General features: G+C 42.2%; 1 protein-coding gene across 4 annotated transcripts in view; it reads right to left on the reverse strand.

Moving 5' to 3' along the window:
- mim (missing-in-metastasis) overlaps positions 1–12,857 on the reverse strand; it is a 323,746-nt gene that overhangs the window by 76,624 nt on the left and 234,265 nt on the right. For all 4 annotated transcript variants that reach the window (XM_071676353.1, XM_071676355.1, XM_071676354.1 and 1 more), the window contains one exon: positions 7,412–7,533. In XM_071676353.1, coding sequence (XP_071532454.1) covers positions 7,412–7,533 — 122 coding nt within the window. The remainder of the gene's footprint in view (positions 1–7,411; positions 7,534–12,857) is intronic.

Consider the following 12,857-nt stretch of genomic DNA (forward strand, 5'->3'; position numbering starts at 1 on the left):
TTATGGATCTGGAGAAGGCATATGATAGTGTTGATAGAGATGCTCTGTGGAAGGTATTAAGAATATATGGTGTGGGAGGAAAGTTATTAGAAGCAGTGAAAAGTTTTTATCGAGGATGTAAGGCATGTGTACGTGTAGGAAGAGAGGAAAGTGATTGGTTCTCAGTGAATGTAGGTTTGCGGCAGGGGTGTGTGATGTCTCCATGGTTGTTTAATTTGTTTATGGATGGGGTTGTTAGGGAGGTAAATGCAAGAGTTTTGGAAAGAGGGGCAAGTATGAAGTCTGTTGGGGATGAGAGAGCTTGGGAAGTGAGTCAGTTGTTGTTCGCTGATGACACAGTGCTGGTGGCTGATTCATGTGAGAAACTGCAGAAGCTGGTGACTGAGTTTGGTAAAGTGTGTGGAAGAAGAAAATTAAGAGTAAATGTGAATAAGAGCAAGGTTATTAGGTACAGTAGGGTTGAGGGTCAAGTCAATTGGGAGGTGAGTTTGAATGGAGAAAAACTGGAGGAAGTGAAGTGTTTTAGATATCTGGGAGTGGATCTGGCAGCGGATGGAACCATGGAAGCGGAAGTGGATCATAGGGTGGGGGAGGGGGCAAAAATTCTGGGGGCCTTGAAGAATGTGTGGAAGTCGAGAACATTATCTCGGAAAGCAAAAATGGGTATGTTTGAAGGAATAGTGGTTCCAACAATGTTGTATGGTTGCGAGGTGTGGGCTATGGATAGAGTTGTGCGCAGGAGGATGGATGTGCTGGAAATGAGATGTTTGAGGACAATGTGTGGTGTGAGGTGGTTTGATCGAGTGAGTAACGTAAGGGTAAGAGAGATGTGTGGAAATAAAAAGAGCATGGTTGAGAGAGCAGAAGAGGGTGTTTTGAAGTGGTTTGGGCACATGGAGAGGATGAGTGAGGAAAGATTGACCAAGAGGATATATGTGTCGGAGGTGGAGGGAACAAGGAGAAGAAGGAGACCAAATTGGAGGTGGAAAGATGGAGTGAAAAAGATTTTGTGTGATCGGGGCCTGAACATGCAGGAGGGTGAAAGGAGGGCAAGGAATAGAGTGAATTGGAGCGATGTGGTATACCGGGGCTGACGTGCTGTCAGTGGATTGAATCAAGGCATGTGAAGCGTCTGGGGTAAACCATGGAAAGCTGTGTAGGTATGTATATTTGCGTGTGTGGACGTATGTATATACATGTGTATGGGGGGGGTTAGGCCATTTCTTTTGTCTGTTTCCTTGCGCTACCTCGCAAACGCGGGAGACAGCGACAAAGTATAAAAAAAAAAAAATATATATATATATATATATATATATATATATATATATATATATATATATATATATATGTATGTATGTATATATATATATATATATATATATATATATATATATATATATATATATATATATATATAGACACAGAGATGCTCTGTGGAAGGTATTAAGAATATATGGTATGGGAGGCAAGTTGTTAGAAGCAGTGAAAAGTTCTTATCGAGGATGTAAGGCATGTGTACATGTCGGAAGAGAGGAAAGTGATTGGTTCTCAGTGAATGTAGGTTTGCGGCAGGGGTGTGTGATGTCTCCATGGTTGTTTAATTTGTTTATGGATGGGGTTGTTAGGGAGGTGAATGCAAGAGTTTTGGAAAGAGGGGCAAGTATGAAGTCTGTTGGGGATGAGAGAGCTTGGGAAGTGAGTCAGTTGTTGTTCGCTGATGATACAGCGCTGGTGGCTGATTCATGTGAGAAACTGCAGAAGCTGGTGACTGAGTTTGGTAAAGTGTGTGAAAGAAGAAAGTTAAGAGTAAATGTCAATAAGAGCAAGGTTATTAGGTACAGTAGGGTTGGGGGTCAAGTCAATTGGGAGGTAAGTTTGAATGGAGAAAAACTGGAGGAAGTAAGGTGTTTTAGATATCTGGGAGTGGATCTGGCAGCGGATGGAACCATGGAAGCGGAAGTGAATCATAGGGTGGGGGAGGGGGCGAAAATTCTGGGAGCCTTGAAGAATGTGTGGAAGTAGAGAACATTATCTCGGAAAGCAAAAATGGGTATGTTTGAAGGAATAGTGGTTCCAACAATGTTGTATGGTTGCGAGGCGTGGGCTATGGATAGAGTTGTGCGCAGGAGGATGGATGTGCTGGAAATGAGATGTTTGAGGACAATGTGTGGTGTGAGGTGGTTTGATCGAGTAAGTAACGTAAGGGTAAGAGAGATGTGTGGAAATAAAAAGAGCGTGGTTGAGAGAGCAGAAGAGGGTGTTTTGAAATGGTTTGGGCACATGGAGAGAATGAGTGAGGAAAGGTTGACCAAGAGGATATATGTGTCGGAGGTGGAGGGAACGAGGAGAAGTGGGAAACCAAATTGGAGGTGGAAAGATGGAGTGAAAAAGATTTTGTGTGATCGGGGCCTGAACATGCAGGAGGGTGAAAGGAGGGCAAGGAATAGAGTGAATTGGAGCGATGTGGTATACCGGGATTGACGTGCTGTCAGTGGATTGAATCAAGGTATGTGAAGCGTCTGGGGTAAACCATGGAAAGCTGTGTAGGTATGTATATTTGCGTGTGTGGACGTATGTATATACATGTGTATGGGGGGGGTTGGGCCCCCATACACATGTATATACATACGTCCACACACGCAAAATATACATACCTACACAGCTTTCCATGGTTTACCCCAGACGCTTCACATACCTTGATTCAATCCACTGACAGCACGTCAATCCCGGTATACCACATCGCTCCAATTCACTCTATTCCTTGCCCTCCTTTCACCCTCCTGCATGTTCAGGCCCCGATCACACAAAATCTTTTTCACTCCATCTTTCCACCTCCAATTTGGTTTCCCACTTCTCCTCGTTCCCTCCACCTCCGACACATATATCCTCTTGGTCAACCTTTCCTCACTCATTCTCTCCATGTGCCCAAACCATTTCAAAACACCCTCTTCTGCTCTCTCAACCACGCTCTTTTTATTTCCACACATCTCTCTTACCCTTACGTTACTTACTCGATCAAACCACCTCACACCACACATTGTCCTCAAACATCTCATTTCCAGCACATCCATCCTCCTGCGCACAACTCTATCCATAGTCCACGCCTCGCAACCATACAACATTGTTGGAACCACTATTCCTTCAAACATACCCATTTTTGCTTTCCGAGATAATGTTCTCGACTTCCACACATTCTTCAAGGCTCCCAGAATTTTCGCCCCCTCCCCCACCCTATGATCCACTTCCGCTTCCATGGTTCCATCCGCTGCCAGATCCACTCCCAGATATCTAAAACACTTCACTTCCTCCAGTTTTTCTCCATTCAAACGCACCTCCCAATTGACTTGACCCTCAACCCTACTGTACCTAATAACCTTGCTCTTATTGACATTTACTCTTAACTTTCTTCTTTCACACACTTTACCAAACTCAGTCACCAGCTTCTGCAGTTTCTCACATGAATCAGCCACCAGTGCTGTATCATCAGCGAACAACAACTAACTCACTTCCCAAGCTCTCTCATCCCCAACAGACTTCATACTTGCCCCTCTTTCCAAAACTCTTGCATTCATATATATATATATATATATATATATATATATATATATATATATATATATATATATATATATATATATATATATATATTTTTCCGCTGTCTCCCGCGTTTGCGAGGTAGCGCAAGGAAACAGACGAAAGAAATGGCCCAACCCACCCCCATACACATGTATATACATACGTCCACACACGCAAATATACATACCTACACAGCTTTCCATGGTTTACCCCAGACGCTTCACATGCCCTGATTCAATCCATTGACAGCACGTCAACCCCAGTATACCACATCGATCCAATTCACTCTATTCCTTGCCCTCCTTTCACCCTCCTGCATGTTCAGGCCCCGATCACACAAAATCTTTTTCACTCCATCTTTCCACCTCCAATTTGGTCTCCCACTTCTCCTCGTTCCCTCCACCTCCGACACATATATCCTCTTGCTCAATCTTTCCTCACTCATTCTCTCCATGTGCCCAAACCATTTCAAAACACCCTCTTCTGCTCTCTCAACCACGCTCTTTTTATTTCCACACATCTCTCTTACCCTTACGTTACTTACTCGATCAAACCACCTCACACCACACATTGTCCTTAAACATCTCATTTCCAGCACATCCATCCTCCTGCGCACAACTCTATCCATAGCCCACGCCTCACAACCATACAACATTGTTGGAACCACTATTCCTTCAAACATACCCATTTTTGCTTTCCGAGATAATGTTCTCGACTTCCAAACATTCTTCAAGGCTCCCAGAATTTTCGCCCCCTCCCCCACCCTATGATCCACTTCCGCTTCCATGGTTCCATCCGCTGCCAGATCCACTCCCAGATATCTAAAGCACTTTACTTCCTCCAGTTTTTCCCCATTCAAACTTACCTCCCAATTGACTTGACCCTCAACCCTACTGTACCTAATAACCTTGCTCTTACTCACATTTACTCTTAACTTTCTTCTTTCACACACTTTACCAAACTCAGTCACCAGCTTCTGCAGTTTCTCACATGAATCAGCCACCAGCACTGTATCATCAGCGAACAACAACTGACTCACTTCCCAAGCTCTCTCATCCCCAACAGACTTCATACTTGCCCCTCTTTCCAAAACTCTTGCATTCACCTCCTTAACAACCCCATCCATAAACAAATTAAACAACCATGGAGACATCACACACCCCTGCCGCAAACCTACATTCACTGAGAACCAATCACTTTCCTCTCTTCCTACACGTACACATGCCTTACATCCTCGATAAAAACTTTTCACTGCTTCTAACAACTTGCCTCTCACACCATATATTCTTAATACCTTCCACAGAGCATCTCTATCAACTCTATCATATGCCTTCTCCAGATCCATAAATGCTACATACAAATCCATTTGCTTTTCTAAGTATTTCTCACATACATTCTTCAAAGCAAACACCTGATCCACACATCCTCTACCACTTCTGAAACCACACTGCTCCTCCCCAATCTGATACTCTGTACATGCTTTCACCCTCTCAATCAATACCCTCCCATATAATTTACCAGGAATACTCAACAAACTTATACCTCTGTAATTTGAGCACTGACTCTTATCCCCTTTGCCTTTGTACAATGGCACTATGCACGCATTCCGCCAATCCTCAGGCACCTCACCATGAGTCATACATACATCAAATAACCTTACCAACCAGTCAATAACACAGTCACCCCCTTTTTTAATAAATTCCACTGCAATACCATCCAAACCTGCTGCCTTGCCGGCTTTCATCTTTCGCAAAGCTTTTACTACCTCTTCTCTGTTTACCAAATCATTTTCCCTAACCCTCTCACTTTGCACACCACCTCGACCAGGGATATATATATATATATATATATATATATATATATATATATATATATATATATATATATATATATATATATATATATATATATCCCTGGGGATAGGGGAGAGAGAATACTTCCCTCACATGTCATAGAAGGCAACTAAAGGGGACGGGAGCGGGGGCTGGAAACCCTCCCCTCCTTGTATTCCAACTTTCTAAAAGGGGAAACAGAAGAAGGAGTCACACGGGGAGTGCTCATCCTCCTTGAAGGCTCAGATTGGGGTGTCTAAATGTGTGTGGATGTAACCAAGATGAGAAAAAAGGAGAGATAGGTAGTATGTTTGACGAAAAGAACCTGGATGTTTTGGCTCTGAGTGAAACAAACCTCAAGGGTAAAGGGGAAGCGTGGTTTGGGAATGTCTTGGGAGTAAAGTCTGGGGTTAGAGAGAGGACAAGAGCAAGGGAAGGAGTAGCACTACTCCTGAAACAGGAGTGGTGGGAGTATGTGATAGAGTGCAAGAAAGTAAACTCTAGATTGATATGGGTAAAACTGAAAGTGGATGGAGAGAGATGGATGATTATTGGTGCATATGCACCTGGGCATAAGAAGAAAGATCATGAGAGGGAAGTGTTTTGGGAGCAGCTGAGTGAGTGTGTTAGTAGTTTTGATGCACGAGACCGGGTTATAGTGATGGGTGATTTGAATGCAAAGGTGAGTAATGTGGTAGTTGAGGGAATAATTGGGGTACATGGGGTGTTCAGTGTTGTAAATGGAAATAGCGAAGAGCTTCTAGATTTATGTGCTGAAAAAGGACTGGTGATTGGGAATACCTGGTTTAAAAAGAGAAATATACATAAGTATACGTATGTAAGTAGGAGAGATGGCCAGAGAGCATTATTGGATTATGTGCTAATTGATAGGCGCACAAAAGAGAGACTTTTGGATGTTAATGTGCTGAGAGGTGCAACAGGAGGGATGTCTGATCATCATCTTGTGGTGGCGAAGGTGAAGATTTGTAGAGGTTTTCAGAAAAAAAGAGTGTGTTGAGATGAAAAGAGTGGTGAGAGTAAGTGAGCTTGGGAAGGAGACTTGTGTGAGGAAGTACCAGGAGAGACCGAATACAGAATGGAAAAAGGTGAGAACAAAGGATGTAAGGGGAGTGGGAGAGGAATGGGATGTATTTAGGGAAGCAATGATGGGTTGCGCAAAAGATGCTTCTGGCATGAGAAGCATGGGAGGTGGGCAGATTAGAAAGGGTAGTGAGTGGTGGGATGAAGAAGTAAGATTATTAGTGAGAGAAGAGAGAGGCATTTGGATGATTTATGCAGGGAAATAATGCAAATGAGTGGGAGATGTATAAAAGAAAGAGACAGGAGGTCAAGAGAAAGGTGCAAGAGGTGAAAAAGAGGGCAAATGAGAGTTGGGGTGAGAGAGTATCATTAAATTTTCGGGAGAATAAAAAGATATTTTGGAAGGAGGTAAATAAAGTGCATAAGACAAGGGAACAAATGGGAACTTCAGTGAAGGGGGCTAATGGGGAAGTGATAACAAGTAGTGGTGATGTGAGAAGGAGATCAAATTGGAGATGGCAGGATGGAGGAAAAGATTTTGAGCAGTTGAGGCCTGAGCATGCACGGGGTTGAAAGGTGTGCATGAGATAAGAGTGAACTGGAATGATGTGGTATACTGGGGATGACATGCTATCAATGGACTGAACCAGAGCATGCGAAATGTCCAGGGTAAACCATGGAAAGGTCTGTAGGGCCTTGATGTGGATAGGAAGCTGTGGTTTTGGTGCATTACACATGACAGCTCGAGCAGATGCAACCTTTCTTCGTCTCTTCCTGGCACTACCTCACTAACATGGGAAACAGAGATCAAGTATGAAAGAAAGACTTACTCTTCCAATGCAACACAGAAATAGAGCCATGATCCTGCTGTATCCTCAGCTCTCCAATTTTAGACAAAGAAAGGAGTTTGTAAAGACACTTAAAATACAATATCTGTAAATCAAAGTATTTAGTAACCTTACTTCAAGGCAGACTGGGCTACAGGGCTGTGAACATATCTGGGGAGATACAGGACCACTGCGACCCTCAGGAGGTTGGAATGTATAAACAGTCAAAGGAGGACGATCTCGTCCCTTCTCATATGCTGCAAAGCAAGAAAACAGAGTAATTAAACATAAGTCAAAAAGTCCTTTATTCATATTTTAATGAATTAGTAAAACTGTTCTTTTGTGTCTAAACTGATCCTTACACATGATGCTTCTGATTTTCATCATTCTTTTAAATTCTGAGGAAATAATCTAAATATACTATAATGTCAATAAAGTATGCAGTTCAAGTGAAAGAGAGAATGAGGAGTATCATGTCTGATATAGAAGAGAACACTCAAAATAAATTTCAAACAGTGCCAGATTAAGGATTTGAGAGCCCTGAAGCACTTGAGATAGAAAGGCCTCTCTAGTTATGTCAGCATTAGTCACTTACAAAGTAGGACATGGTTACATGTATCTTGCATAAGTGTGATAATTAAGTTGTAAAATAGTATCAAATAAAATGGATGTGTAATTAAATGTTAACGTATTTCAAAGTTCTGTAGAAAAAACTCTTTCCACAAAACTCCTTTATTTTCTCTACAAAACCTTTTGTTTACAAAATCAAACAGCCATATGAATGTAAGCACACCTTTACAACTAACTGTCTTCATAATACCTATAATCATCCCTGTAGACATTCTTAACATGAATAGTCATCCATTTTTCATAAAGGCAAAAGTACAGAGAGGGCCTTCCACATTCAATTTTGATGGTATACTGTCTTTGGCAAAAACTCAGTTCAAATTTCAAAATGTATTCTACTTTGTAAATTTCTTTTCATACTTGACTGCTGTCTCCCACATTAGCAAGACAGCATCAGGAACAGCAAAGAAATGCTGCATCCACTCATATTCATTCTCTAGATGTCATGTATAATGCACCAAAATCACAGCTCCATATCCACAACCAGGGCTCACATGGATTACCCTAGTCACACAACCAGGCCTCACATGGATTACCCTAGTCACTTCGTATGCCCTAGTTTAGTCCACTGACAGCAAGTCAACTCCTGTGCACAACATCATTCCAATTCACTCTATCCCGTGTAAGCCTTTCACCCTACTGCATGTTCAGGCCCAAATTGCTCAAAATCTTTTTCATCCTATCTTTCTGTCTCTAATTTGGTCCCCCCCATTCACCTTGTTCCCTCCACTACTGACACATATATCCTCTTTGTCATCCTTTCCTCACTTATTCTCTCCATATGTCCAAACCATTTCAGTGCACCCTCTTCAGCTCTCTTAAACACATTCTTTCTATTACAACACAACTCTCTTACCTTTTCATTACTTAATCAGACTACCTCACAACACATATTGTCCTTAAACATTAATTTCCAACACATCCACCTTCTTCCCCACAGCCTTATCTTGAGCCTGTGCCTCAAATTCATATAATATTGTAGGGACTACTATACCTTCAAACAAACCCATCTCTGCCCTCCCAGATAACACTCTTTCCACACATTCTTCAGCACTCCTAGAACCTTTGCCCCCTCACCCATCCTATGACTCACTATGTTTCTATTCACTGCCATGTCCACTCCCACGTATCTAAAACACTCCACTTACTCTAATTTTTCTCCATTCAAACTCACACCCCTGACTCACCTGTCCCTCAACCCTGCTCTCTATCTATATCTCTGATGCCTGTTCCATCCTGGAATTCCCTCCAGGGAGTGGTCACACCTATAGTCTCCATACCTAATGAACTCCAGTGATGCTTCTTAGCCTACAATGCTTTATCCCCAACAGGCCACTGGCAAAGGGCAACTCCAGTGCAATGTTTGCAGAGGCTCCTACCTAATGCACCCAATAACTACTTCTACCTAATGTGTCTACCTGATATTCCGACTTACTACTTCTAGCTAATGTTTCAACTTAACGCTCATGCCTAAATATTCCTATCTACTATTCACTATCTATTTTACCTAAAGGCAAACCTAATAAACTTGCTTTTATTCTCATTTACTTGCAACTTCCTTCTTTCACACACTCTTCTAACCTAAGTCACCAACTTCTGCAGTTTCTCACTTGAATCTGTCAATAGGGCTGTGTCATCAACAAACAACTAATGACTCGTTTCACTGGCCCTTTCATCCTATACAGACTGTATACTCGCTCCTCTCTCCAAGACTTTCGCTTTTACCTCCCTTATCATCCCATCCATACACAAATTAAACAACCATGGTGACATCACACACCCCTGCTGCATACCAACCTTCATTTGGAACCATTCATTATCCTCTCTTCCAACTCATACACATGCCTAAAACTCTTGATAAAAACTTCTCACTGCTTCTAGCAGCTTTTCTCCTACACTATATTCTTAAGAACTTCTACAAGGTATCAACCCTCTCATATGCTTTCCCCAGATTGACAAATGCCACATATAAGTCCATCTGTTTCTCTAAGTATTTCTTACACAAGTCTTTCAAGCAAACACTTGATCCACACATCCTCTATCACTCCAGACACCACATTGCTCCTCCCTAATCTGATGCTCTTTACATGTCTTTACCCTCTCAATCACTACCCTCCCATACAAGTTACCAGGTACATTCAACAAACTTATACCTCTGTAATTTGGACACTCACCTTTATCCACCAGGCCTTTAAACAATGACACTATACATGCTTTCCCCCAAAACTCAGGCATCTCACCATAAAACAACTTACACTGAAAATCTTATGTAACCAATCAACAACAAAGTCTCCCCCTTCTTAATGAGTTCAACTGCGATACCATCCATTCCAGCCACCTTACCACATTTCATCTTATTGTAAGGCTTTCATCACCTCTTCTCTCTTCACCAAACTACTTTCCATGACTCTCTCACTTCTCATACCACACCAACCCAAACACCCTTCATCTGCCGACACATCATCAAATACATTCAACACTCCTTCAGAATACTCACTCCATCTCCTCCTCATTTCATCACTTCCTGTTGCCACTTCCCTTTTTGCTCCCTTCATTGACATTCCTATCTTCTCTTGTTTTCCACAAATTATCAATCTCCTTCAAAAGCACCTTTTTATTTTTTCCAGAGTTTCCTTATATTTGCTCACCCTAATTCTCTTTTGCCCTCTTTTTCAACCCCTGCACCTTCCTCTTGCCCTCTTGCTGCTTTCTCTTTTACATCCCCCTAATAATTTGCACTCCTTCCCTGTATGTACACTAAAATGCCTCTCTTCTCTTTCCTTAGCAATTTTAATTTATCCCATCACTCACTATCCTTTCTAATCTGCTCACCTCCCACTTTCACATGCCATATGAATCTTTCACACACATGCCAGCACTGCTTCCCTAAATACCTATTCCTCACTAACTCCCCTTGCTTCATTTACTCTCACCTTTTGCCATTCTACACTTGATCTTTCTTTGTATTTCTTCCTCAAGTCTCTTTTCCAAGCTCACTTATTCTCATCACTCTCTTCTTAACGATGTTGTTTCCTCTTTTTCGAAAACCTATACAACTCTTCACCCTCACCTTCTCAAGATAGTGATCAAACATCCTACCAATTTCCCCTCTCAGCACATTTACATCCACAAGTCTTTTTTTTACATGATTATCAATTAATACTTATTATTTTAATATACACAACTGCTGTTTCCCGCATCAATGAGGTAGTGCCAGGAAACAGACAAAGAATGGCCCATCCATTCATATACACATATATGTACATAAATACCCACATACGCAAATTCTTTTTTTTTCTTCTTTTTTTTTTTTGCTTTGTCGCTGTCTCCCGCGTTTGCGAGGTAGCGCAAGAAAACAGACGAAAGAAATGGCCCAACCCACCCCCATACACATGTATATACATACGTCCACACACGCAAATATACATACCTACACAGCTTTCCATGGTTTACCCCAGACGCTTCACATGCCCTGATTCAATCCACTGACAGCACGTCAACCCTGGTATACCACATCGATCCAATTCACTCTATTCCTTGCCCTCCTTTCACCCTCCTGCATGTTCAGGCCCCGATCACACAAAATCTTTTTCACTCCATCTTTCCACCTCCAATTTGGTCTCCCACTTCTCGTTCCCTCCACCTCCGACACATATATCCTCTTGGTCAATCTTTCCTCACTCATTCTCTCCATGTGCCCAAACCATTTCAAAACTCCCTCTTCTGCTCTCTCAACCACGCTCTTTTTATTTCCACACATCTCTCTTACCCTTACGTTACTTACTCGATCAAACCACCTCACACCACACATTGTCCTCAAACATCTCATTTCCAGCACATCCATCCTCCTGCGCACAACTCTATCCATAGCCCACGCCTCGCAACCATACAACATTGTTGGAACCACTATTCCTTCAAACATACCCATTTTTGCTTTCCGAGATAATGTTCTCGACTTCCACACATTCTTCAAGGCTCCCAGGATTTTCGCCCCCTCCCCCCCCCACCCTATGATCCACTTCCGCTTCCATGGTTCCATCCGCTGCCAGATCCACTCCCAGATATCTAAAACACTTTACTTCCTCCAGTTTTTCTCCATTCAAACTTACATCCCAATTGACTTGACCCTCAACCCTACTGTACCTAATTACCTTGCTCTTATTCACATTTACTCTTAACTTTCTTCTTTCACACACTTCACCAAACTCAGTCACCAGCTTCTGCAGTTTCTCACATGAATCAGCCACTAGCGCTGTATCATCAGCGAACAACAACTGACTCACTTCCCAAGCTCTCTCATCCCCAACAGACTTCATACTTGCCCCTCTTTCCAAAACTCTTGCATTCACCTCCCTATCAACCCCATCCATAAACATACGCACATATACATACATATACATACATATACATATCAATACATACTTATATATACATACACAAACACAGACATTAATACATACACATGTACATATTCATACTTGCTTGCCTTCATCCATTCCGTCACTTCCCGCCCCACAGAAAAACAGCATTGCTGTCCCCTGCTTCAGCGAGGAAGCACCAGGAATACAGACAGAAAAAAAAAAAAAAGGCCCCATTTGTTCCCATTCAGTCTCTAGCTGTCATGTGTAATGCACCAAAACTACAGCTCCCTATCCACATCCAGGCCCCACAGACCTTTCCATGGTTTACCCCAGACACTTCACATGCCCTGGTTCAGTCCACTGACAGCATGTCGACCCAGATATACCACATTGTTCAAATTCACTCTATTCCTTGCACGCCTCCTCTCACCCTCTTGTATGTTCAGGCCCCGACCACTCATAATCTTTTTTACTCCATCCTTCCACCTCCAATTTGGTCTCCTGCTTCTCCCTGTTCCCTACACCTATAACACATATATCCTCTTTGTCAATCTTTCCTCACTCATTCTCTCCATATGTTCAAACTACTTCAA

The sequence above is a fragment of the Panulirus ornatus genome, chromosome 23 (genome assembly GCF_036320965.1).
Source record: "Panulirus ornatus isolate Po-2019 chromosome 23, ASM3632096v1, whole genome shotgun sequence".
Classification (NCBI taxonomy): domain Eukaryota; kingdom Metazoa; phylum Arthropoda; class Malacostraca; order Decapoda; family Palinuridae; genus Panulirus; species Panulirus ornatus.